At 35.3% G+C, this 24,646-nt stretch overlaps 1 protein-coding gene across 5 annotated transcripts; it reads right to left on the bottom strand.

Annotated features, from left to right (window-relative positions):
* Positions 1-1,102: 1,102 nt before the first annotated feature.
* LOC140798486 (pentatricopeptide repeat-containing protein At2g20540) lies at positions 1,103-23,953 on the bottom strand. 5 transcript variants are annotated; one of them, XM_073152331.1, is made up of 6 exons: positions 21,771-23,953; positions 10,900-11,033; positions 10,675-10,802; positions 7,356-7,430; positions 4,818-5,349; positions 1,103-1,506 (listed from the first exon to the last, which is right to left on the bottom strand). In XM_073152331.1, exon 1 carries the CDS (start codon positions 23,569-23,571, stop codon positions 21,772-21,774), a length of 1,800 nt encoding a protein of 599 aa, XP_073008432.1. In that variant the 5' UTR covers positions 23,572-23,953; the 3' UTR covers positions 1,103-1,506; positions 4,818-5,349; positions 7,356-7,430; positions 10,675-10,802; positions 10,900-11,033; position 21,771. The 5 variants fall into 5 exon arrangements, with proteins under 5 accessions (XP_073008432.1, XP_073008431.1, XP_073008433.1 ...); XM_073152330.1 differs by lacking the exon at positions 1,103-1,506 and having other exon boundaries at positions 3,890-5,349; positions 10,900-11,006; XM_073152332.1 differs by lacking the exons at positions 1,103-1,506; positions 4,818-5,349 and adding an exon at positions 5,852-5,980.
* Positions 23,954-24,646: the final 693 nt, after the last annotated feature.

Genomic DNA, 24,646 nt, shown 5'->3' with positions numbered 1-24,646 from the left:
TCTTGTTCTAATGGTCACAAATCATTTCTAGTATAAATTAATTATTTAACTGTGAAAATAATGTAGGAGAGGACAAAATGGACATCTCGCCGACCGACAGCCATACCAAGATGGTGAACTCCTCCGGGGAGTACATGCTTTGAAAGGCGGTCAGCAAAATTAAAAAAAAAAAACTAGAGGGCATTTTGGAAAATAGAATGAAATATTTTTCTTTTTACAGAAAGCTATTGGAGCAGGGAGGGAAGCTCTAAATATAGAGCCAAGCGGGCTCTTATATTTATTATTTAATTAATATAATAAATATATATATATATTTATTTATTTATATATTATATTTTAAAGCACTTAATAAATACTATTAATATTATTATTTTTTAATAAAAAATATATGGTTAGAAAACTCTCATCGATATCTTTATAATAAAACTAATATTCAATAATTTCAAAAATAATTTTAAATTACTATTTTTTAATTAAAAACATCAAAATTATATTACACAAAATAAAAATAAAATATTTAAAATAACTTAAATAATTTAATATTAGACTTATTTTAAAGATCTCGATGATAACATTCTAATAGTACTATTTTTGTTAAAAATTTATTAACAAAATTAATTATATATTCAGTTTAATTAATTAAATTATTTAATAAAAAATACAGACGGAATTTAAATTTTTGGATTAAGTTTTTATAGGGTAAATTTGGCATTTCTAATATTTAAATAGTATTGGAGCTGGGCTCCAAATTTAGAGCTCCACTGTAGTGGGCTATAAATTTGAAGCCCCGTTTAGAGCACGGTTGGAGCTTTACCGGGATCCAAATTTTGAGTTTTAGAGCCTGATTCGAAATGCTCTTACAGTAAACAAATGTATATGAATGACTAAAGTAAAATATTGGTTACTGATTTTCTTTTTTTTCACATGCATAAAATAATAAAATATTTTTTCCTCGTAAAACAAATGCATACGAACGGTGAGATTCTCCACCATGCATCCTATAGTCTATTTTGGGGTTTTTAAATTATAATCATCTAAATTTAAAAGAGACAAAGTATTATTATGTTTGAATTAAAATGTAAGGACTCCGAAACCCAATGGATTTCAGTAAGTTGCAGAATTTCAGTAAAGCTAAATATAGTCTTCTACATGAACTTGATGGTCTATACAACATCATGATGTTATCTATAGCTCCAGGTATATTCTACCAAGCAAAAGTACTCCATAAAAAAATAAAAAATAAAATAAATAAATACATAAAAAAAACATTTTAAATGTTGTTTTCTATCTTTTGCTATGCAGTCGAACGCATATGCAGGCATTCTTGCTGCATTCTGATATACTAGCATATGAATATAACCAGATGAAGTCCTTAAATCCTCTACTCTCTGGGAAGCTCTCACATTGTTATGTCCTTCTTGAAGTTGCTTTAGTAATTTCCATCTGATAATAATCTTCCTTAGGTATTGTCTTGATTGATAGATTTTCTTGTATTTGATGTTGCTGCTGAGAAGTGAAACAGAGAAAGTTCAGTAATGAAACAGCGAGCATTATAAATAAGCTTATTGTTGTTTTTCTCTTTGCATCAAAAATTCTTAGTCTAATGGCTTGAAGGAATGCAATTTTGGACTCATAGGGTGTGTAGTTATTGAGAGGAACATGAAATATATAATAAAGATTACACCCCCTGAAGGCCAAAATCTTGTCCCTTTGTTCAAGTCATCAGACTAATAATTTCTAATCTCAGGCAAAGAGAAAAACAAAAATAAGTTTGTCAAAATTTGTTGTATTTGTTGTTCTATTACCGAAACTTCTATAACCCTTAGCAATCAATACTCGTTGTTCCATTATCAAAACTTCTGTAACTCTTCTCAGTAGCAATATACCACTGAGGATAGCAACATATTACAAGATAAGAAGGTTTTGGTTCTGATCCTTAGAAAAAAATAAATATTTTAGGCCAAAATATAAGAATTTCAGCCTATTGTGGTCCAAAATAAAGTCAAAATCAGAAATCTTGATTGTTTCAGCGTTAGTTTCATTGAGTTTCACCATTACTATTTTGTCTAAGATGAAACTTCAAACCACAATATATTTGCAGAGAAGTTTCTTTTTCTATATTATTTACATGACTGCAAAGAATGAATAAAGCAGAATAATGTCTGTACTTAACAACATCCTTGCAGATTAGTCTTTTAACACTTTCCCATATTCATATAAAGGCAGATCTAAGTCCATGAGTTTCTGCCTGCCAATTCCTTTACATTTGATTTAAGTTTTGCACTGGATTTTATTCCTTCAAACTATCCTTGCCAGATCTTAACTGATGTTTTGTTCTTTTATCCTTCCAAAAAGAAAAAAGAAATGGACTGATGCTTTATTCTCTTTCTTTGGGTAAAGGTTGAATTTGATTTCTTTTCTTTTTTTCAGAAGATTTATCTGAATGCTTTAATGACTTTAACTTAATGGCAGGTACAATTGGCTACCCATGCATACATAGTCTAGTATATATTTTGCCCTTACTTCTAGTGCTGATACTTAATCGTCAGTTGTTTTAGATAGACTTCTACATATCTTATAAATGTGTAGTTATTGAGAGGAATAAATAATGAATGTGAAACATAGTAAGTCAGATATTGATGTATCTTATAATTTAGTCTTTATTGCATTTCTTTCATTTTTTTTTTCTTCTTTACAATTTAAGATATTGAAAATGTCCCTTCTTATATAAGGGGGAATTGACATTTTCCCCATTGTGTTTAGTCACAGACTCTCCATTCTGAGCAATCTTTTTTCCTTTAATTACATAACTTAATATTCATTTTGGGTCACCTCTGTCCATTGAGGAATGCTAGTTTCGTTCAGCTAGAGTGTGATAATTGTGTTGGGAATTTCAGTTGCTTCTATTGGGCTTGCATGTAAACAAATTAATATTTGGGGCATAAGAGATTTGAGTTTTGAAAGACCCTGCTCAATTTAGGATTATCTTTTTTTGTATTCTAGAGAGTAAATATCAAATTATCCCTATTCTAGATTAGAAATATTATTTAAATTATTTCACACATAAGCCTGATTATAATTTTATTCTTAAAGTTACTAAAATTATTTTAAAAGTTCTTTCCCTATCTCATACTGTCCACATATCTCATTCCACAAACTGAAAGTTCTTGATCAATTCTTTTGCCCAATCTTTTCACTCAAATTTCTTATCTATCTCTTCTCTCCGTCCACCCATATACCTAATTACATACTTACGAGTATGCATAGCATACTTATAATAAAATAATACATACCTATAATAAATGAGAAAACTTAATTTAAATTGATACGTCAAACGAAGGGTATTTTTAGTTAACTTTCACTTTTTCTTTGTACTTTATGCCACATAAAAATTATTAAATATTAGTCTAGATTGTAAGTAAATATTAGAATACACTACTCTAGGTTAGAGGTATAATTTTAGGATTAAAAATCTAAAATAGTTATTACAAAATTTTCCTTAATCAGCCGTGAGGTTGGGAACACATTTTATTGATCCAAAATGATTTTTTTTTATCATGGCAAGCATGATATGCCATGTGGAGCTCATTTTTTTATTTTACCTTTTTCCTATTTCAATCAATCATTAATTATATGCATTCATATTATGTGTTGATAATGTTTCAATCTCATTATTGCTATATCTTTGATAAAAATAAAAAATTACTCGAGAGATTGGCCAGTTAGCTATTTTTTTAAACTATTGGGATTGTTGTGATGCTTCTATTTGTTGTTATGATATACTTCAATTATATGTAAAAATTACTACAGTGTTATTTTATATTTTTCTGGTCATTTGTCTTAGCTAATAACTCTTATGTTATTATAAGTATAATCACTCTGTGTGTAATTTTCATGATTGCTTACAATTATGCTATAATTCCAGACACTTCATGGTGAGATTGATTAGTTGAATGAATTGAGGAGTAGTCTTGCTTAGGTATTTGATGACCTAATTGCATTGTTCTATTACCATAATAGTCCTTATTCATGTATGAGTTATTGGAATAGATGATTGATGAAGGTTCTATAAGCTTGAATTTCCACCACAAACAAAACTACATATAAGATTAATGTGGAATGAACCAATTTATGCTTTATATATTTTTTGCCGGAATTCCGACTATGTATAAGATTAGTGCTGGAGGCATCTATCAGCTCTAGGAACAAACAAAACTATATGACAAGTATGTAACTAGCATATACATAACAATGTATGACCTCAATATACAAAATATTCTTCTTAGAATTAACTATTTTGTCATTAACCAACCATGCAATGTGAAGAAAATTTATGCAGGCATACTTCGAGAAAATAGCTTTATATGTAACATTTCTACAAATATACGACATGTGCATAACAAGACTACAAACACATGATATTAACCAACAATTTAAGTCGACTCTAATGTTTATATTGTCTACTCATATTATTACATCCTTCATTACGATTACTATTATTAGTTGTAAACTGCAAAGTAGAATATAGCCTATATAATATTATCTTCGGATCTTCAAACCTTCACACATCTGGACTCACTAATTACATTCTAAATTTTAATCATAAGAGAAAAGCTTTCATTTATTCGTACACAGTCATTTTCAAGAATCTAAATACAAACATCCAAGAAAAGTTGTCACATCTTTTCTTGTAGCAATATGACTATGAGCATTGGTCACTTGATAAAATATAAATCAATCTCCAAATGAGCATATCGATGTGCTACATTTCTCTACTCACTTGATTAATACAGTAAAACTACAGAGCAGAAACATACCTGTTGTGATGTAGTGGTGAGTTGCTGCTCCAAATCTTGAACCTTTGCCTTACTCTTCAAGAGCCCTTTATCCTCCTAGATAAATTTTGAGATTAGAAGAAAGACGACAAAGATGGGTTGATTTGCTGCTTCTATTGGGTTTGAGAGGAGCACAGTTGGGTTTGAGAAAAAGGGGTTGGGGAGGAGCACAGATGGATAGGGGAAGAAGGATTTGAGAGATATTATTTTACCTTAGTTAATGGCTCGGGTTTACTAGCAAGTATGGATGCGGATATCTAAGGATATATTAGTAATTTGAGTACCCTAGGTTAATTTAACTTAAAGTCTAATTAGTCTCCAAGATGAAATCAACGGCAATTTTAAATGATTTACTGGCTTATATAGTGTCTATAATAGTCATTTGCAAATATAAGTGCATATTTGAAATGATTTGCTATCTTGTGTCTTATAGCACCAATCTGCCTTAACCCTCCACTATGTAGTAAAGAGTGTGGGCATGCAGCTTTAACCCTGCAACTAGCTTGTTGTAAGCCTGCAAATGGAACACAATGGTTGACTATTAATCCCGCAAACGGAACACAATACTTACAATTAAAACAGCAAATAGAACACAATGCTCGACTATTAAGCTAGCAAAAAAAAAAAAAACATAATACTTGACTATTAAGCTCACAAACAGAACATAATGCTACTCGACTAATCCTACAAATGAAACACAATGTTACTCGATTAAACCCGCAAACGGAATACAATTGGTGAGTGCTTCACGATTGAGTCATCAAATTGCTTAGTAAGCTCACAAACATAAGACAAATAAAAAGCCTAAGCCTGCAAACAACGCTATTACATTGCCTATCCATACATGTAAACATCCAAAAACCACCAAAATTACTTAAACTGAAAATGAACATCAATATATCATTTTTGCATTATATTACAATAATTCACCATTTTGAACTACATTCTTACTAATTCATAGGAAAAATAACAATTGCAGTAAATGGTCTGAAAATTTAAATTAAATAATAATACAAACGTCCCAAATTATTTTTTCCAAACACCTTTGAAAAAGGTATACAAAATGGAATTGCATATTTAACCAAAACTTTTATCATCATTTTCAACTTGCATATAAAACTTCAGCTCCAATCAAATAAACCAAACTGTGGAGTAAAAAAGTAAAAAATAGTTTCAGTCTAATGTAATAAATTAAGAACACAATGTAAAATATTACAAATACAAGCCACAAAAACAAACTGTACTTTTTTCCAACAAAATTATCTAAAATATCCAAACAAGAAAAATTAAATCAATAAATCATATAGGATCCTTTAATTGCACTTTCTCATTCCTACATATTAAAATTCCTATACGGAAATTTTCCAATTTATCTAAACTGACCCTAATGGAAGTCAGCACAACTACTTAGCTAACGAATAAACTACAAAAAGTTAAAAGCCATCCAGGTTTTGATTATTACTTTTAACAAATTGAAAGCAGAGCATAGCTAACTTGGGAAAGTAACATTGAGATGAGTGGAAATTTTGATAATTACATATCAGCCTTGTCAAGGCACCCTAATAAATCAGATAAAAAGTGTATGATACAAATAGTCTCCGTGTATGCTAGTCTTAGGGACTCAATTAGGGAAAAAAACGAACCGCATACAAAATGCTTAAAAATTTATATAACACACACAAAATTAAGGTGTCAATCTAAGCACAAGAACTCTATGCTGAAGAAAATAACTCTAAAAAGAAACTAATAAAAGCATCAACCCACTTACTAGTGTTTCTCACAAATAATTTAATAATTGATTGAGCAAGCAAGGAACAAGAGTTTAATTAATTATATATGACATTAATAATGACAAGTATGTAACTAGCATATACATAACAATGTATGACCTCAATATACAAAATATTCTTCTTAGAATTAACTTTTTTTCATTAACCAACCATGCAATGTTAAGAAAATTATATGCAGGCATACTTTGAGAAAATAGCTTTATATGTAATATTTCTACAAATATATGACATGTGCATAACAAGACTACAAACACATGATATTAACCAACAATTTAAGTAGACTCTAATGTTTATATTGTCTACTCATATATTATTACATCCTTCATTTCAATTACTATTATTAGTTGTAAACTGCAAAGTAGAAACTCATAATAGACTCATCGTAAAAATAAAATAAAAAATCGTTGTTGGGATTGGAATGGATTCTTCAAAATCATGTAGCCTATATAATATTATCTTTGGATCTTCAAACCTTCACACATCTGGACTCACAAATTGCATTCTAAATTTTGATCATCAGAGAAGGCTTCCATTTATTCGTACACAGTCCTTTTTGAGAATCTAAATACAAGCATCCAAGAAAAGTTTGCTACATCTTTTCTTGTAGCAATCTGACTATGAGCACTGGTCACTCGATAAAATATAAATCAATCTCTAAATGGGCATATCGATGTGCTACATTTCTCTTCTCATTTGATTAATACAGTAAAACTACAGAGCAGAAACATACCTGTTGTGATGTAGTGGTGAGTTGCTGCTCCAAATCCTGAACCTTCGCTTTACTCTTCAAGAGCCCTTTATCCTCCTAGACAAATTTTGAGATTAGAAGATAGACGACAGAGATAGTTGATTTGCTGCTTCTATTAGGTTTGAGAGGAGCCCAGTTGGGTTTGATAAAAATGGGTTTCAGGAGGAGCACGGTTGAGTTTGGAAAAAAGGGGTTTGGGAGGAGCACAGATGATACGGAAGAAGGATTTGGGAGATATTCTTTTACTTTAGTTAATGGCTCAAGTTTACTAACGACTATGGATATGGATATCTAAGGATATACTAGTAATTTGAGTACCTTAAGTTAATTTAACTTAAAGTCTAATTAGTCTCTAAGATTAAACCAACGATAACTTGAAATGATTTGTTGACTTATATAGTGTCTATAATAATCATTTGCATGCATAAGTGCATATTTGAAATGATTTGTTATCTTGCGTCTTATAAGCACCAACCTGCCTTACCCACCACTATGTAGTAAAAAATGCGGGCATGCAGCTTTAACCCCATAACTGGCTTGTTGTAAGCCTACAAATAGAACACAATGATTGACAATTAAGCCCGCAAATGAAACACAATACTTATAATTAAGCTCGCAATTGGCTTGTTGTAAGCCCGTAGACAGAACCCCATGTTTGACTATAGTTATATTGTCTGAAAGCTCTCTATTAATTTGTATAATTTCAATTTTTCGGATGGTTTATTGTTGCATCTCTTGATCATGTAATTTCTTTGCTATTGTTGTATAATAAATATTGTTTTATGTAAATACTACTATTGTTCATTTTATACACGATTAATCTCTATATACTAATGTTCCTTTTTTATGTTTGCAATTCGATCAAGTAAAATAAAAGTTGTGGTTAAAAAGGAATCAAATGAATAAGTACATGGTCGGAATATATAATAGATGTTATAACAAAATAATCACTACGAATGCGGTTAGGCTAGCTCATTTGAAATATTTAAGAACATGTCATTTCACCATTTGATTCAATTTCCACATATTGATGGCAACACACTAATGGTGGAACAGTTGGTCTATCTTTGGTCAGTTGAAGATAGGACATTTCAGTTGAGTGAACGAGCAGTCAACTTCAATGCATTTAAGTTTTGACCTACAAATTGTATGATTTATGGTTTTGATACACAGAAGTAATATTTTGTTCATACATGTTTTAGAATATATATTTGTGAGAAACACTATTAAATCATCTGTGAGTTAGGTGGGTTATGCTTTTATTAGTTCCTTACCATTTCAGTTATTTTCTTCTGCACAAAGTTCTTGTGCTTAGATTGGCACCCCAATTTTGTGAGTGTCATCCAAATTGTTAAGCATTATGTATTGTATGCAGTTCATTTTTTCTAGTTGAGTCCCTAAGGCTAGCATACACAGGGAGACAGTTTGTAACATAGACTATTTATCTAATTTATTGGGGTGCCTTGACAAGGCTAATATGTAATTATTGAAATTCCCACTTATCTCAATGTTACTTTCCCAAGTAAGCTATGCTGTGCTTTCAATTTGTCAAAAGTAATAATCAAAACCTGGATGGCTTTTAATTTTGTAAATTTATTCATTAGCTAAGTAGTTGTGCTGACTTCTATTAGGGTATGTTTAGTTAAATTGAAAAAAATTCCATATAGGAATTTTAATATGTAGTTATGAGAAAGTGCAATTAAAGGATCCTGTGTAATTTTTCCTATGGATTGATTTAATTTTTTTTTGTTTGGATACTTTAGATAATTTTGGAGGAATAAAGTACAGTTTGTTTTTGTGACTTGCATTTGTAATATTTGTCATTTTCTTCTCAATTTGTTTCATTAGACTTAAAATTATTTTTGTTTTTTTACTCCATAGATTGGTTTGTTTGATTGGAGCTAGGGTGTTATATGCAAGCTAAAAAGGATGAGTAAAAGTCTTGGTTTAATATGCAATTTTATTTTGTATTCCTTTTTCAAAGGTGTTTGGAGAAACAATTTGGGGGTGTTTGTATTAAATTCTACTTAAATTTTCAGACCATTTAATGCAATTATCATTTTTCCTATGAATTAGTAAGAATGTAGTTAAAAATGGTGAATTGTTGTGAAATAATGTAAAAATGATATATTGATGTTCATTTCCAGTTTAAGTAATTTTGGTGGTTTTTGGATGTTTACATGTATGGATAGGCAATGTAAATGCATTGTTTGCAGGCTTAGGCTTTTTATTTGCCTTATGTTTGTGAGCTTACTAAGCAATTTGAAGCACTCACCAATTGTGTTCCGTTTGCGGGATTAATCGAGTAGCATTATATTCCGTTTGCGGGCTTAATCGCAAGTATTGTGTTCCGTTTGTATACTTAATAGTCAATGATTGTGTTATGCTTGTGAGTTTAATAGTCAAGCATTGTGTTTTGTTTGCGGACTTAATCGCAAGCATTGTGTTTCATTTGTGGGCTTAACAGTCAAGCATTTTGTTCCCTTTGCAAGCTAACAACAAGCGAGTTATAGGGTTAAAGTTACATGCCCGCACTATTTACTAAATAGTGCAGGGATAAGACAGGTTGGTGCTTATAAAATGCAAAGCAACAAATCATTTTAAATATGCACTTATGCCCGCAAATGGCTACTATAAACATCATATAAACCAACAAATCATTTGAAAAATACACTTAAGCTCATAAATGACTATTATAGATATCACATAATATTCATAAATTATAATAATGACCACCATCATTATATGAGAAGGATTTTTTTGTCCATCAAATTTATATATTATCCATTTCTCTCCAAAACTAATAGTTTTTCCACTTTTTTACATCACATCACAAATAATAAATACACTCTTAACCTAATTCAAAACCAAACACCAAATTACCTTAACCTAGTTCAAGGTACCCAAATAAAAACTAAGAAATAAGGTCAGCTAATCTAGTTCATAGCTTAGCCTAAAGCCAAACAAGGCCTAAAAGAATAGAATATATAACTTACAATATGGCCTCGATGCCACAAATTACTAGCCTGTAGGCAACAAGCACTTGACACATACATGTTAACATTGACACTCGCATTACTTGCTTTTTAATCTATTTCGACAAACCTAAATTGAATTGCAGATCATGTGTTCTTTCTATATACTAGCACATGTTTAGAGTTAACAGGCATGAATTTTTCATAAGCACATAATAATCTTCATATCTGCCAAACTAGATTACTATTTCAAATGCAGAAAAACAGATAATTCAGTGTAGTTTGGTAAGATAAATAGCAACGAGATGACCTGATAAAAGATGTACCTTATTATACCACAAAAATTGCTCAATTTGCCAAACCCTCGGACAACGGATAGTGTGCCACCCGTGCAACAAATCAGTGATAAGTACCTTTTTCTTCAGAGCTCAGATTTGGTACATCAAACAGTAACCTAAATAAAAAAAAAGAAGACCTTGGTGGTGAAGGTTGTGAATTTCCAAAACTCCACGCACTGCAACTGAAGTAGCAATTCAGTGCACTACACTTACTGATTCATGTATCACATTTTTCACCAGGCATGAAGATGACTGTAGATTGCTAGCAAGAAGGCAGTCTGCATCAATTATATAGGAAATGACGAGAGATGCACTCTCCACTGCATCATCATTTATGAAATCAAGAACTGAAGAAGAAGATTGGGACAGATTACATCAAAAAAGGTGACAAATACTTAATTAAAAAACAGTATTGTCAATTTTAACATGGATTTAAGCACTAATTTACAAACATAAGGCTTAAACAAGCCTCAAAAGTTTTTGGTGTCCATTATCATCACTTTGTAAGTTGCAACACCTGATCAAGCAAAACCATAAAAGATTCTAGATGATGCATGACACCAATTTTTGGTTTTCCTTTCCTAATAAGTGCATAATGAATTGTGGAAAATATTATCACTCATTCTAAAAGATCCGGTCTAATTTTGGTGTTAAATTTGCCTATAGAAATCATTAACATTCGATATGTAAGGTTAGACACTTGGGACACACTAGGATAAAAGAATGTCTTGTAGCTTTAACAGCCGACAATCTAGAGGATTGGTACTTTCAACTGCTGGTTCATCACAGTCAAGGATTGTCGTGCATGTGGCATGGCACGACACGTGCCGCAACACTTGCCGAACGTACCGCAATACTAGAGGTTCCTGCCATGCTGTGCCACTTGCCAACTATATTTCAATACTAGAGGTTCCACCACCGACCCCATGTAAAAGAGGAGAGAAAAAGACTAGAGAAAGAGAGGGAGAGGGAGACTACTTACCATGCCACACTCGATGACAAGCCTCTCCTATTCATTGTCGCTGTCGTCCTCATCTTTCTCCTCTTCGTGCCGTAGAGGTTGATCTGCTACTTTTAGATCCGCTTTGTAGATCCATTTGTTTGTCATCTCCATTCCCAATTGGCTTCTCCAATCTCACCTCTAGGGCATGGAGAGGAGAAGGATGAGGGCGATGGCAACGAGGAGAGTGTCATCAACGATAAAAGCTTCGCAACACGATAAATAGTCAACTTGTTTACAGATCATCTCGCTCAGTCCTTCCATCAGGTGTCATGCGACACCCTCGTGCCTCATGCCGGTACTATGCCAACACGGCAATTCATAATCACAAGTAGTTGTGCAGGAACTAGTCCTGTTTTATAAGGATGAACATAACTCCACTATCAAAGATCATTTATACCTCTATAACACTAATTCTAATTCTCGAAGAATATTGGTGGCATCCTAGTAGCATGAGCTCAGATGGTGATCAATAACATATTCTTTTATAAATGGAAACTATCCTGGTGGGTCTCATGGAGATCTACCCCTTTACCAAGTTTCCCTTGGGTAGGATATTTATACAATTAGTCCTCCGAGGCTTGATCTATTTATCTTGACAAATTGCAAGAACAATTGCCTCGTCAATTTTGAATATTATTAGCATGTAGGATTCCAATGTGAAAAATGAACTAAGAATGATACTCAACCAAAAAGATCTACTACAAGTAGATCTAGCTACATAAAGATAAATAACTGTAGCACAAGTAATACAAAAATCAGGCCATTCCTAGATAGTTAAAGAACATAGAAAATTAGTAGTCTTCTTGAAGACAAAATTCTCACAATTTGTTTCAGTGGTGCTAATACAATAAATTTATCAGAATTGTGGTTTTCCTCGTACTTGTTTGCATCTTCCTACAGTAATGTTTTTGTAACACCCCAATTTAAAATTAAAAAAAATAATAAAAAAAAAACCCTGACTGACGCACGTGCGTCAGCCTGCCACCCTGCCCTTCCCTTTCTTCTTCTTCTTCCCTTCCTTTGCCGTGCACGCCACCCATCTCCCTCATCTCTTCTTTCCCTCACCGCAGCCCCTCCGTTCTCCTCTCTCTCCCTCGTGGTTGCCGCCAGCCGCCGAGCTCGCCGACCCCCCCCCCCCTCCGGTAAGCTTTCCTTCCCCTCCTTCCTTTCTTCCCTTCTTCCTTCCCCTCCTCGGCCTCGTGCTGTGCCGGACCCATGCCGTCGCCGTCCCCACGCTGCGCCGCCGCAGCCCATCTGCCTCTCCGCCTTCCCTTCGTCTCCTCCCTCGGATGGGGAATACCGAGGGGGGGTGGGTGGGTGGGGGGGGGGGGTTGTTTAACCCCCCGTGATCCCCCTCCCCCTTTCTTTTGTGGGCTGCGGTCATACCGCAGCCCACCGGGCCCGGGTGGGCTGCGGTCGACGCGCGCCCATCGAGCCCGGGTGGGCCGCGGTCCGACGCAGCCCACCGAGCCCCTTGGTGGGCTGCGGTCCAGACCCCCAGCCCACTAGGCTTGGGTTGGGTGGGCTGCAGACCGCAGCCCACCAACCAAGCCTCTGGTGGGCTGTGGTTGGACCCAACCCACTTCGGCCAACCTTGTGGGCTGCAGCCCAATTGCAGCCCACCTTGGCCCCTTGCCTATTAGGTTAGGTTTGAGCCTAACCCAATACCCCTAGCCCAGCCCTTTGGGGACCATTTGGACCCTATAACCCCGTTTACTTTTTTGCACCTGATTTAATTAGCCTGATCTAGTATCAGGTGAATTGTAGGATGACATAAGACCCGCCCTAGGAGACCCTTGACTCATGTAATTGCCAACCATAATTACGCTAATAAGATAATTGATTCTATTAGTTGGCTAATCTTACATATGACTTTACTTGCGTGAATTAATAGGATTGACACCGCGTGAGGAAGATTTTGGGATTCCGGACTAGCTAACGAGTTTTACCATACCGTGGAGACCCCCCAGGCGAGTAGAGTTATACAAATTTAGAATAACATAATTACAGTCATTATACCTGTCATGATACGGTAGGAAATGTCAGTATTAATGTATGCAATTGGTACTCCCTGTTATATCTTTTGCATATGTAGTTATTTATAACCTGTTCATCATAGTATCATGAGGATGTTAATGTGTATGATAATGCTTTACATGTGTCCTGTATGGTATACCATTGCATAGATGTATGATTGCTGTGAATATGGAATGTAATGATCATGATGACTATAACATGCTTTATACACGCATAAACACTGCACCACTTCCACCTATCATTAGTAGTCGAATTCGGACTAGGCAGTACCCCTACTCACTCAGCCCAGGGTTAAGGGTAGAGTGTATCATATATGTCTATACTATTAGCAGCCTGTGTGGCATTCAGGTAGTTATACTGCATAGTTAGGACTAGATTATGATGATAGAAGAACATGATTGTGAGGCGGGGATATAACTCTAGCGGTACCCGACGACGCAGGGTTAGGGCGTTTGTTGATGAGCCGAGGGCTCCCGATTCTCCCGCCGAGGGCGGTGATGATTTAGAGAGAGTGAGATATGGGCTTACGACCGGGGTCCTGAGTCTGATGGCCACAGACAACCGGTCACATGTAGTGTCGCTATACACGTGTAGGTGACATTACCGCTAGATGTGTATATATCCCCCCTCGATGTATGAGATGATGGATGATTGTTTCTTAAGAGTATTTACCCTGTGTGGTGAATAGCTCGGTGAGCGATGATAAGTATGATTATTGCCTTGGTAGACATGAGATGACTAAACTGCTATTTTATTGCTATGCATAATATGTAAAACCTATGATTGAGATGTGTATGAAAAGAGATTGTCTCAAGCTTTATATCTCGTGTGAACTTATCATAATACGTTTAGGATCTAGCATGTTCCAGATAGTGATTGGTAATCTTTATCAATTGCATTGACTTAGAAAATTGTGGTAAGTCATTTCAATAAGCATATCGTTATCGTTAGCAAATATGGGCATACATTGGATATATACATGCGATGTCATTAATTTAGATTGTATGAATCCTACTCGGGGGCTGTAAGCTCACCCCTCGTGGCGGTATTATTTCAGAGCTAGGGGACGCAGGTGCGGGTAGCGAGGAGTAGCCGCTTTTCTTTCCAGTACGTATATTAGTGTATTAAGCCCCTGCGAGGGTGTGATGATGACGTATTTTTTTGGACTTTAGCATTGTATTTTGGATGTATATTTGGAAGGCTTGTTGTGGCCTGTGGACTTGTATCCGGACTCTTATAATTGAGTTTATTTATGGTGAAATTGTGCTGTTGTGTGCCTTGTGAAATCCTTGTACTGACAGGTCATGTAATACACCGCGTGGGGGGATTTACCCACGCGGTTTACACGTGTATTTAGAGGTTTGGGTGTTTCAGTTTTGCCCAAATCAAGTCTACCAAGCCCTAGCATTTTTTATGAAGCATGAATATGGATACGGATACAAGAAATGATACAATACGATACAAATACAAGATACGATACGATACGGATATGCCAATACAACAAATAAGGATATGATACGCCTAGGATACGCAGCTAATATATGTATATATTTATGTCTACACATATATTAGTGAACTTGTATACTTGTATTTTCTTAATTGAGGAGAATATATTATTCTTGCGTGTGATACTCTATAAAGTTCTCTAATTTATTCATTAAAAGAACTACCACTCATAACAAAAGTCCAATATATTACATAGTATTTTACTAACTAAAATGTAAGATGATATGACCCAACCTAAGGGTGGTCGAAGGATCACCAACGGATCTACCTAGGATGTCCAAAAGAAGGGTGATGCAGACCAACTTAGAGTACTGGAAGCTCGATACCAAATTGATACAATAGATAGCTAGATTATGATTGGCCTACAACTATAATAATAAACAAAGACAAGAACCATACGGAAGGTAGAGATGGTTAAGGCAAAGAGAGACAAAGAGGAAAAAGTCAGAAACGAAAGAGAAGGCTAGGGCCAAGAGAAACAGAGAGAGCTAGAATAAAAGAATAGTCTATTCAATAATTCAAAAGCATATATAAGATACAAGTCATAAGTTCCTACTTATAGAGAATAAAACAAAAAGTCCTAAACCAAATAAAAAATAAAAAATTTAACCTATCTAAACTGTCCTCCAACTCTTCCTCAGATTGTAACTTTGTTCTGCCCCAGATAGAATCAGAATTGAAAAAAAATCCAAATACAAAAATTGTAGATCAGGACGTCACCGATCTAGTCTATCTACTTTCATATTATTGGACCTCATATAAATATCTTATGAATATTCTCCAAAACTGGGCTGATGCGAACCGGATCAGATCAGATCGCATCATGAGGACATTGGATTCGATGGATCGAGTCTAGTTATCTTATTTATTCTGCTTATGTAGTTTAATTAGAATCTAAGTAGGTTAGAGTTTATTTAATTAGCTAAGTTCATTGACTTTTGCGCAGTTTCAGAAAAATATTCTGCAGATATTCATCAGTTGACCGAATATTATGAGACCACTTAGAGAAGATTGAAGACGTCCTGATCTACAACTTTCTTATTCAAAGTTTCTCCAGATTAGGACTCCATCTGTGGCATAATGAAGAAACATTCCGAAAATGATAAGGAAGGTTGATTTAGCTAAGTAGTCATATTTATCTCTAGGTCATATTTATCTTTAATGTAAACCCTTAAGGCAAGCCTAGTTAAGTCATGTAAGCCACTAAAGCAAATTTAATTAAGTTATATAAGTCTCTAAGACAAGTTCAATTAAATCATATAAGCCTCTAAGGCAAATCCTAGTTCGAGTTCAATTAAATTATTGTACCTGACCTCTATATATAAGAGGGCTAAGTTTTATTCATCTAAACATCTAAGTATTGAGAATTAATTGAGTTTAGTTTTTCTTAATCTCGCATTTATCGTTTTTATCATAACCGTTAGATCGTCTTTAATTTCCTAGAAGTTAGAACTAGGACTCTAACTAAACTACATAAGCAAATAAAACAAATAAGGTAAATAAATTTGATCCATCACGTGGCTATGGCGGCTGGGAGGGTCTGCAGTGGTGGAGGGCCTCCATCGCTGTCGAAGGAGGGGCCATGGCGGCAGTTTAGGCTAGCTCGTCCCCTCCCTCTCAGTTTGGATTTTGCTCACCATCGGGGGGCGTTTCGGCCATGGCCGGCGGCATGGGCAGCACAAGGCGATGGAGGGTGGCTAGTTTGTCCTCTATCAAGGCCTAGATCGAGGCCTTGAGAGATGTTTGCATATCATTCAAGTTCTCATTCGATGATTCTCGTAACGAGTGGACGGACTCTATCAGTGCCTTTGCCCACACAGGTGGCTTGTCACTGACAGTTGCTAGTAGCAGTGTGGCGCTAGGGAAACACCCACAGAAACAGAGATGAGTTCCTGATTCTCCATGGTTATTCCTTCCTTATTCGTCTTGGATCGCATGTTAACCATCATCCAATGAACGTCGACTCTAATACCAATGTTACGAATCAAATCTAGACGAAGAAAATTGTGATAATGATAGCCTCGTGACTTACAATTCTAATGGCTCTAGTTTAACATAAATACGATGTTGGGATGAAAAGTTATAATTAAAATAGTAGAGGAAGGTCAGAAGAGAGAAGATCGGTAAATATCCGACATTGCAACGGTCGTTAGAGAGTGGCGAACGGACAAGGGTAGCAGTAGAAGGCCGTATAGTAGAGTGGCTCGTGATTGAGGATGGTGGCTAGATTTTAAAAGTTCGGCAGGGTTCCATAGTTAAGATCTACTCTTATAAAGATAAAGGCGATCTAATAACTATAATAAAAGATAAAGATAATAGGAATAATTTGGTTAAACTCAGATCATTCAATGATCATAACAAACACATGTCCGCTTCTAATTATAGGAGTAAAAAATCCTAGCGGATTATATCCATATACGGATTATCTGTTTTATTTGAAATTTAAAACAATAAGATAAATCTAACTCAATTTAACTCAACTTGGCTCAACTGACTCAATTGACCTAATCCACGTGGTTGAATCGTATCAAGACGTCATTGATCTACTCTATCTAGTTTCATATTATTTGGATCTCATATGAATATCTTATGAATATTTTCCAAAAGTGCGCAGACTATAATTTTCCGCAATTCAAAGACTTTAAACTAATTTCTTACTCGAACTATGTTGCGATCCAACTAGCTCATGCAAATAAGTAAATGACATAAACAACTAGGATTCTAATTAAACTACATAAGTAGATAAAACAAATAAGGTAAATAAATTTAATCCCTTGAGCCCAATATCCTCCTATCCGACTCGGTTAGAACCAAACTAAAACAAATCATAAATTGGTTCGAACTGAACCATACATTGACACAAACTAATAAAGTAAGTAAATCACTAAGCCAAACATATTAAGAAAATGACTCGATCTACTCAAACGACTCGAGCGGCCAGCTAGCTCAAGCTAACTCAGGCTCGGACTTGGAGTCAGTCCAAATCATATCATAAGATAAATCAGCGAATTCAGTCAATAAGTCAGAAGAAATTGACCATTGTGACATGATTTCCTTATGAATCATAAAATAAAAAAAGTGAACTCAATCTTTTTACAGAGAGAACATTCTAAATCCGATAAGAAATGAAAGGTAAGTCTCCTTATATTGGCAGGAATCTTGAAAGTATCCAAGACATATATAAGAAATATTCAAGAAGTATCAATGGCATAAATTTTATTTTGAAAATTGGAATACTTTAAGTTTAAGGAACTATCCAATAAGAATACGGTGAGAGTATGGGAGTACTTGTGTTTCCTAGCATAGTTCATAAGTAAAAATTGTAATCCAATTACATATTCTAGATTCTAGATAACAACTCAAATATTGATTAGAACCTTAGATGGATGAGTTGTCTTATACCTTCTCTGTAGTTTCTTTTATTATACAGATTTCATATATAATATCTTACCCACAAAAGAAATAACATCCATCACAAAGAAGCTCATGAATATAAATTAAGTAATTAACTTTTAAAGTCAACATAAGATACATAAGACAGCCATGGCTTGTCATTGTCTTTAGTGGTAAAATATAAGAAAAGCTGATATGAGCTTTGGATCTAGCATGTAGTGGGACAAGTTCTATGTAAAGCTTGTAACAATGGATCCCAAAATCGGCCAATCCCGAGTAGGATCGGTCGATCTGGATCGGGGATCGGCCATAACCGATCCCGATCAGACTGGTTTCGGCTAGTATCAGCTGGTATCGACCAGTTTCGGCCGTTTCAACTGATCTGTCTCGGTAGTATCGGCTGAAAACAATAATATCAGCTAAAATTAACTTTTTTTAAGATTCAGGTTAAATCTAAAATGTATCTAACCTAGGAGACATTAATAATTGATGTCATCAACTGCTTTCTTTTTAAAATTTTCATTTTCATTTGGTGGCCGTTTCGGTGAACTCCTTTGGCTAGTCCACACTTTAGTGAACTCAGATGAGTTTTTTATTTTTATTTTTATTTTCTTTTTTCTCACCCACTTTTTAACTCCTTTTTTCTTACTGCTATAGAACAACAGAGAAGAAATATCTCTCTTCATGTTGTTCTGCAGTAACAATTTGCGAGTATAAAAATTTGTCTAATTCAAGTCGAAATTCATTATAGTTTTAAGTTACTTTTTCTTTAGTTTTTTAAGTTCATATGTAACTAATTTTTATTTCTTATTTTTTTGTTTTTTTTATAAATTTTTAGAAATATTTCTGTATTTTAAATAATATTTAGAATTTTACATAATTAAAACTAATTCAATCTGATACGACCGATACAGCCTATACGACCAATACGTATCATTTTTTCCAACGGTCGATCCCGATACCGAGTTTTGAAACATTGCTTGTAACAGCATGTTGCAATAGTCTCTACAGATAGAGCAAGTCAACAAAAGGAAAAGAGTAAATGATACCTATTATTAGTTTATCACATAAAAAATGCCAAGTTCCACTTAACATGATGATAGAAGAGATATCTTCTACAGCATCTGGATAAGCTCAAATGCCAACACCAGAATTACAAGAACAAGTTTATGGTAAACCTCAACTATACAAGGGATCTGGTTAAGTCTACTTAAAGCTTGCAGCTAAAATGTAAATACAAAGGTACACAAATGGTCAAATGCATCTCCATATAGAAATTATGTTGTCCTCGTTCATGTCATCATACATCCAATTTCATCCCCTTTTTTATGTTGTTCATGCACTCAAATATGCAAATATTAGCCCAACATGTGCTGCCAGGACTTGTTGTGCGGACGACCTGTCCAAAGGAGATGCACAGGGTGGCACAGTGTCATCCGGCACAAACACCACCCCCATAAGAGGAGGGAGAGGAAAAGAGAGAGAGACCCAACCGTTGCCACCACTTAATCTCGCTGCTCTCGCCACCCCTCCTTTCTTTTCTCCATTGCATGCCCTCCTCCCTCGTCCATGCTGCAATTGTCAACCATAGGAACTCAAGATTCTCAAGCAATGATAGGAAGAAAAGGCGATCTTTTCATATCTACAAAAACTATGAACAGATCATGGCATGCTTCATACCTATCAAGAACGAGTAGATCCACGAGAACTTTGGCCGACATCGACTATCGAAGGAGATCCAAGAGCACGGCAGCCGGAGTTGAGGGAGACTATTGATCAACGACGTAAGCTTGTGTAGGATTATAGAGGAAAGAGTCGACGAGGGCTCGAGGTGGAGCGGCGTGCTGGCATTCCGAACTTCGAAGTCGGACAGCTGATTGGGATTTGGATCATTCTCGTTCTACAAGTTTCTAAACCTAGGGAGAGAGAAACTAAGTCATTAGATCAAAAGTTCTCTTTTATAGTATAGTTATAGTTGTAGTAATACTAAAAACTTTAGAAATTTAACAAGTACTAAACCGAATTAAATTAGGATTTATAGTTGTAATCATCAAAATCCTCGTATTTGATGATCTGGAATCTGGAATCTGGATTTATACTGTTAAACCCAATGGTTTTAACAATCTTAGGCCTAAACCCAAGTCCAACAAAGCCTAATGGCTTTGACAATATTAGGCCTTAGCACAAGTCTGACAAAGCCATAGTTTTATAAAACTTTCGTCTTGACGTCTAGGCTCCCACCTTAGAATATAACTAGGCTCCACTTAGGTCCCACATAGATGACCGACATTTCATATCATATTTTAGTAGGTAGATTGACTTTGAAATTCCAAATTATTATACATGTTGATGAATTAGTGGATTCGAATAGCTTACTGTAGTTCTTAACAAGAATGCACTAGTATTTTGTTTAGATTATAAGTATTAATTTTAACTTCTTCTCTAACTATTATTTATTGTATTAGTTTATTTTTTAACTATGTTGAATTTTGGGTGCCCACCTAGCACCTAAATGCTACATGATCCCTTGTTCGCTCATCTGCCGCCTACAGTCTTTTAAAACCTTGGACAAAGCCCAACGGTTTTAGTAATCTTAGGCCAAGCCTAAGTCCAACCTAGCCCAATAGATTAACAATCTTACGCCAAAGCCCAACCCATTGCAATATGTCAGAGCAACTATAAGCCCAAACACACCTATATCTAAGAAGCTAACCATTAGCCCCAACTAAATTTTTGTAAAAACTTCTCGTCCCTTTGGGCCCCATATCTTATTTATTTTATTTATTTACTTTCATATGTGCTGCACTAAAAATAAATTATATTGCTTCTGGTAGATGTGTTGTCTTTGTTGCATAATATAATAGTTATTAGTTATGACCATTTATGATCACAATAACTATATTTTTTTTCTTCATTTATTTTGTGATGCACAATAGTTTTTTCTTTTCAGTGTATATCATCTGGTGCAATAAAATCTACACAACAGTAGCAGCATGAAGAGAGTCCCTATTACCGTATACTATTATGGTGGACAGACTTGCACTTGCGACTTGACTGAGATCTAGGTTTCTAATCTTATTTTTATCTAATGAATTCTGAACCATAATTATATACTAGTACATGACGAATTGAAATTTCCATTTACCTTATGTTTCTTCACAGTGCATGCTGAATTCTGGCTCATCCCTAGCAAATCTTGAGATTGTCGTTAGCCCCTCCATTACTTTGTAGATCTCACGGATTTGCGGATGACCAGAGTCTGATGAGAAGAACTCCACAACCTCACCACTCACCTCTATCAAGCTACAACCCGGTGACTTCCCTAAGTTGCTTCTTCTCACCATCCTCTTCAATGCTGCAGCTTCTCTCCATCTCCCAGTGGCTCCATATATATTTGAAAGCACAACATAGTTAGCAATGTCTTCCTGTCCGAGCTTTATGAGTCGATTCACGATGAACTCAGCCAAACTGACGTCCCTGTGAACTTGGCAAGCCCAAAGCAGAGAACTCCATATAATACAATCTGTTTCCATTGGCATATCCATTATGATACCTAATGCCTTATTCAATAAACCAGCACGTCCAACAAGATCCACCATGCACCCGTAATGCTCTATCCAAGGAGAGATTGAGTAGTTCGTGGTCATCAATGTGAAGTACCTCAGCCCGTCTTCAAGCAGACCCATGTGCACACAAGCAGATAAAATTCCAACAAATGTGATTCCATCGGGTTTCTCTCCCGCACTCGTCATCTGATGGAAAAGCTCCAATGCCTCTGCGCCATGTCCATGCATTGCTAGTCCTCCAATTATTGAATTCCAAGTGATCAGATCCTTCGCCTCCATGCTATGGAAAACAGAGACTGCATCTGCTATGCAACCGCATTTTGCATACATGTCAATTAAACCATTTCCAACATAGATGTTTCCTTCGAATCCATTGTACAGAGCATAGACATGAATCCATCTTCCCCAATTAAGAGCCCCCAACTTAGAGCAAGCAGATAGCACAGATACAAGTGTTGCATCATTGGGCTTAACATTCGATGATTGCAGCATCCACTTAAACACATCCAAAACCTCAAAATTCCGACCATGGCGAGAAAACCCCCCAATCAATCCATTCCAAGAGAACACATTTCTTTCAGGCATTTCGTCAAAAATGCGCAAGCAGGCCTCAAGATCACCACTTTCTGCATAAGAACGCAATATGGTATTCCAAGACATGACATCCCGATTGGGCATCCAATCAAAGAGCAGTCGTGCTGCAACCATGTCTCCACATGCAGCATACCCCAAAACCATGGTGTTCCATAAAATAACATCACGCTCAAGTGTCCTGTCAAATATCTCATGCGCAGAAACCACATCACCAATAGAGAGATATGCCACAATCATTGCAGTTGACACAACAACATTTTTCACGGACATTTGTGCAAACACCTCACGAGCCAAATCAATCCCTCCCCTGCTGGAATACATCCCAATCAGCGCTGGCCCAACAAACCCATCAGATTCAAACCCAGTTTTAATTACAACGCAATGCAACTCGTCGCCTTCTCTCGCAGAAGAAGTACAATCGCATGACTTGATCACAAATGGGAACGTATAATGGCTCGGCCTCACATCGCTCCGCAACATGAGCCGGAACAGTTCAAGCGTCTCTCGCTGGCTTCCGGCATCCGAGTAACCCTTGAACATGACATTGAAGTGGACAACACTTGGTGCAGGAGTTTGATCAAACAACATTCGGGCAAGAACTGGGTTCCTGAGCCGGAATGCACAGGAGGCTAGTTTGGGTGCCAGAAATGGGCTGCAGTGGAGGCCATGGGAGACAACCTGGGCTTGGATTTGATTGAGCTGCTTCAGGTTGTCACATGCCTTCAAGAGAGAGCTGAGTCTCCCTTGTATCATTCTAAGGTTTGAGCATGGGACTAAAGATTGCATGCCGAATGTTATCACTTACACAACTTTAATCCATAGTTTTTGCAAGAATGGTTTGTTTGAGGCAATGATGAAGAAGAGTATTCGACCTAGTAATGCTTTTCATATAATCTTTTAATTAATGGGCTTATAATACCATAATAAATGGCTTGTGCAAGATGGGGTGGATGCATGCTGCTCTGAATCTTTAAGAAAAGATTAGCTACATAATGAAGGGATAGTTTCAGGTTTCGTGATCACTTACAATATTCTCATTAGCTGGCATTGCAAGGCCAATATGCTTGATGACGCCATTGTTCTTCTACATAAAAATGAAAAGTAATTTTGTAAGACAAATGTGCATGAGAGAGAGAGAGAGAGAGATGAAAGATATCAAGAAAAGATATTACATGAAGATGATCATCTGGATACATCATGATATAATAAGACATAGACAAGAAAATTAAAAAGGAAAAGAAGGAAAGGAACAAAATTTACTTGAAATCATGAGTTTGGAGAATTTAATGATTTAATGATGTATGAATAAATAGGTGTCACTGAGCAGTTCCCATTAACATAATCTGATTTTTTTTTTTTTACTTATAAGTTATGAAGCACCGGATATAGATATAGATATGGGATACAGACTCGGACATGGGAATACGCAAATTCTCAAAAAAACAGGATAGGATATGTCTAGGATACAACAATAAATAAATTATATAAAAATATATATATTCTAATGACAACTTATACATGTATATGTGCAAAAAAATTTATACTCTCATGACAAACTACACATCACATTGCATTCAACAATTCAATATATCTATTATCTACATAAGCATTTAATAGCATAAATAAAAGTAGTAGATATCAAAAACAATTAGACAAAGAATACATCAACATTCAACAATTAATGCACCAAAATGAGAGTAGTAGACAATCAACTTGAGCAACTCATAGGCTCATAGCATTAAAGTTTATAAAGTACATCCACCAAAAATGTAGAAAATTTGAGAAGAAAATCTGCGCAATTTTAGAGAAAAAATATTCAGATAAAGGAGAAAAAAAACTGAGAAACGAAACTGAAAACAGA

This window comes from Typha latifolia, chromosome 12, assembly GCF_019914945.1.
Source record: "Typha latifolia isolate L0001 chromosome 12, TyphaL0001v2, whole genome shotgun sequence".
NCBI lineage: Eukaryota > Viridiplantae > Streptophyta > Magnoliopsida > Poales > Typhaceae > Typha > Typha latifolia.
Note: the sequence above shows the minus strand (reverse complement) of the source record. Positions and strands in the feature narration are given on the sequence as shown.

Bases quoted from the DNA above. Each gene is read 5' to 3' on its own strand.
- LOC140798486 (XM_073152331.1), bottom strand. From the start codon at position 23,571: ATGCAATCTTTAGTCCCATGCTCAAACCTTAGAATGATACAAGGGAGA.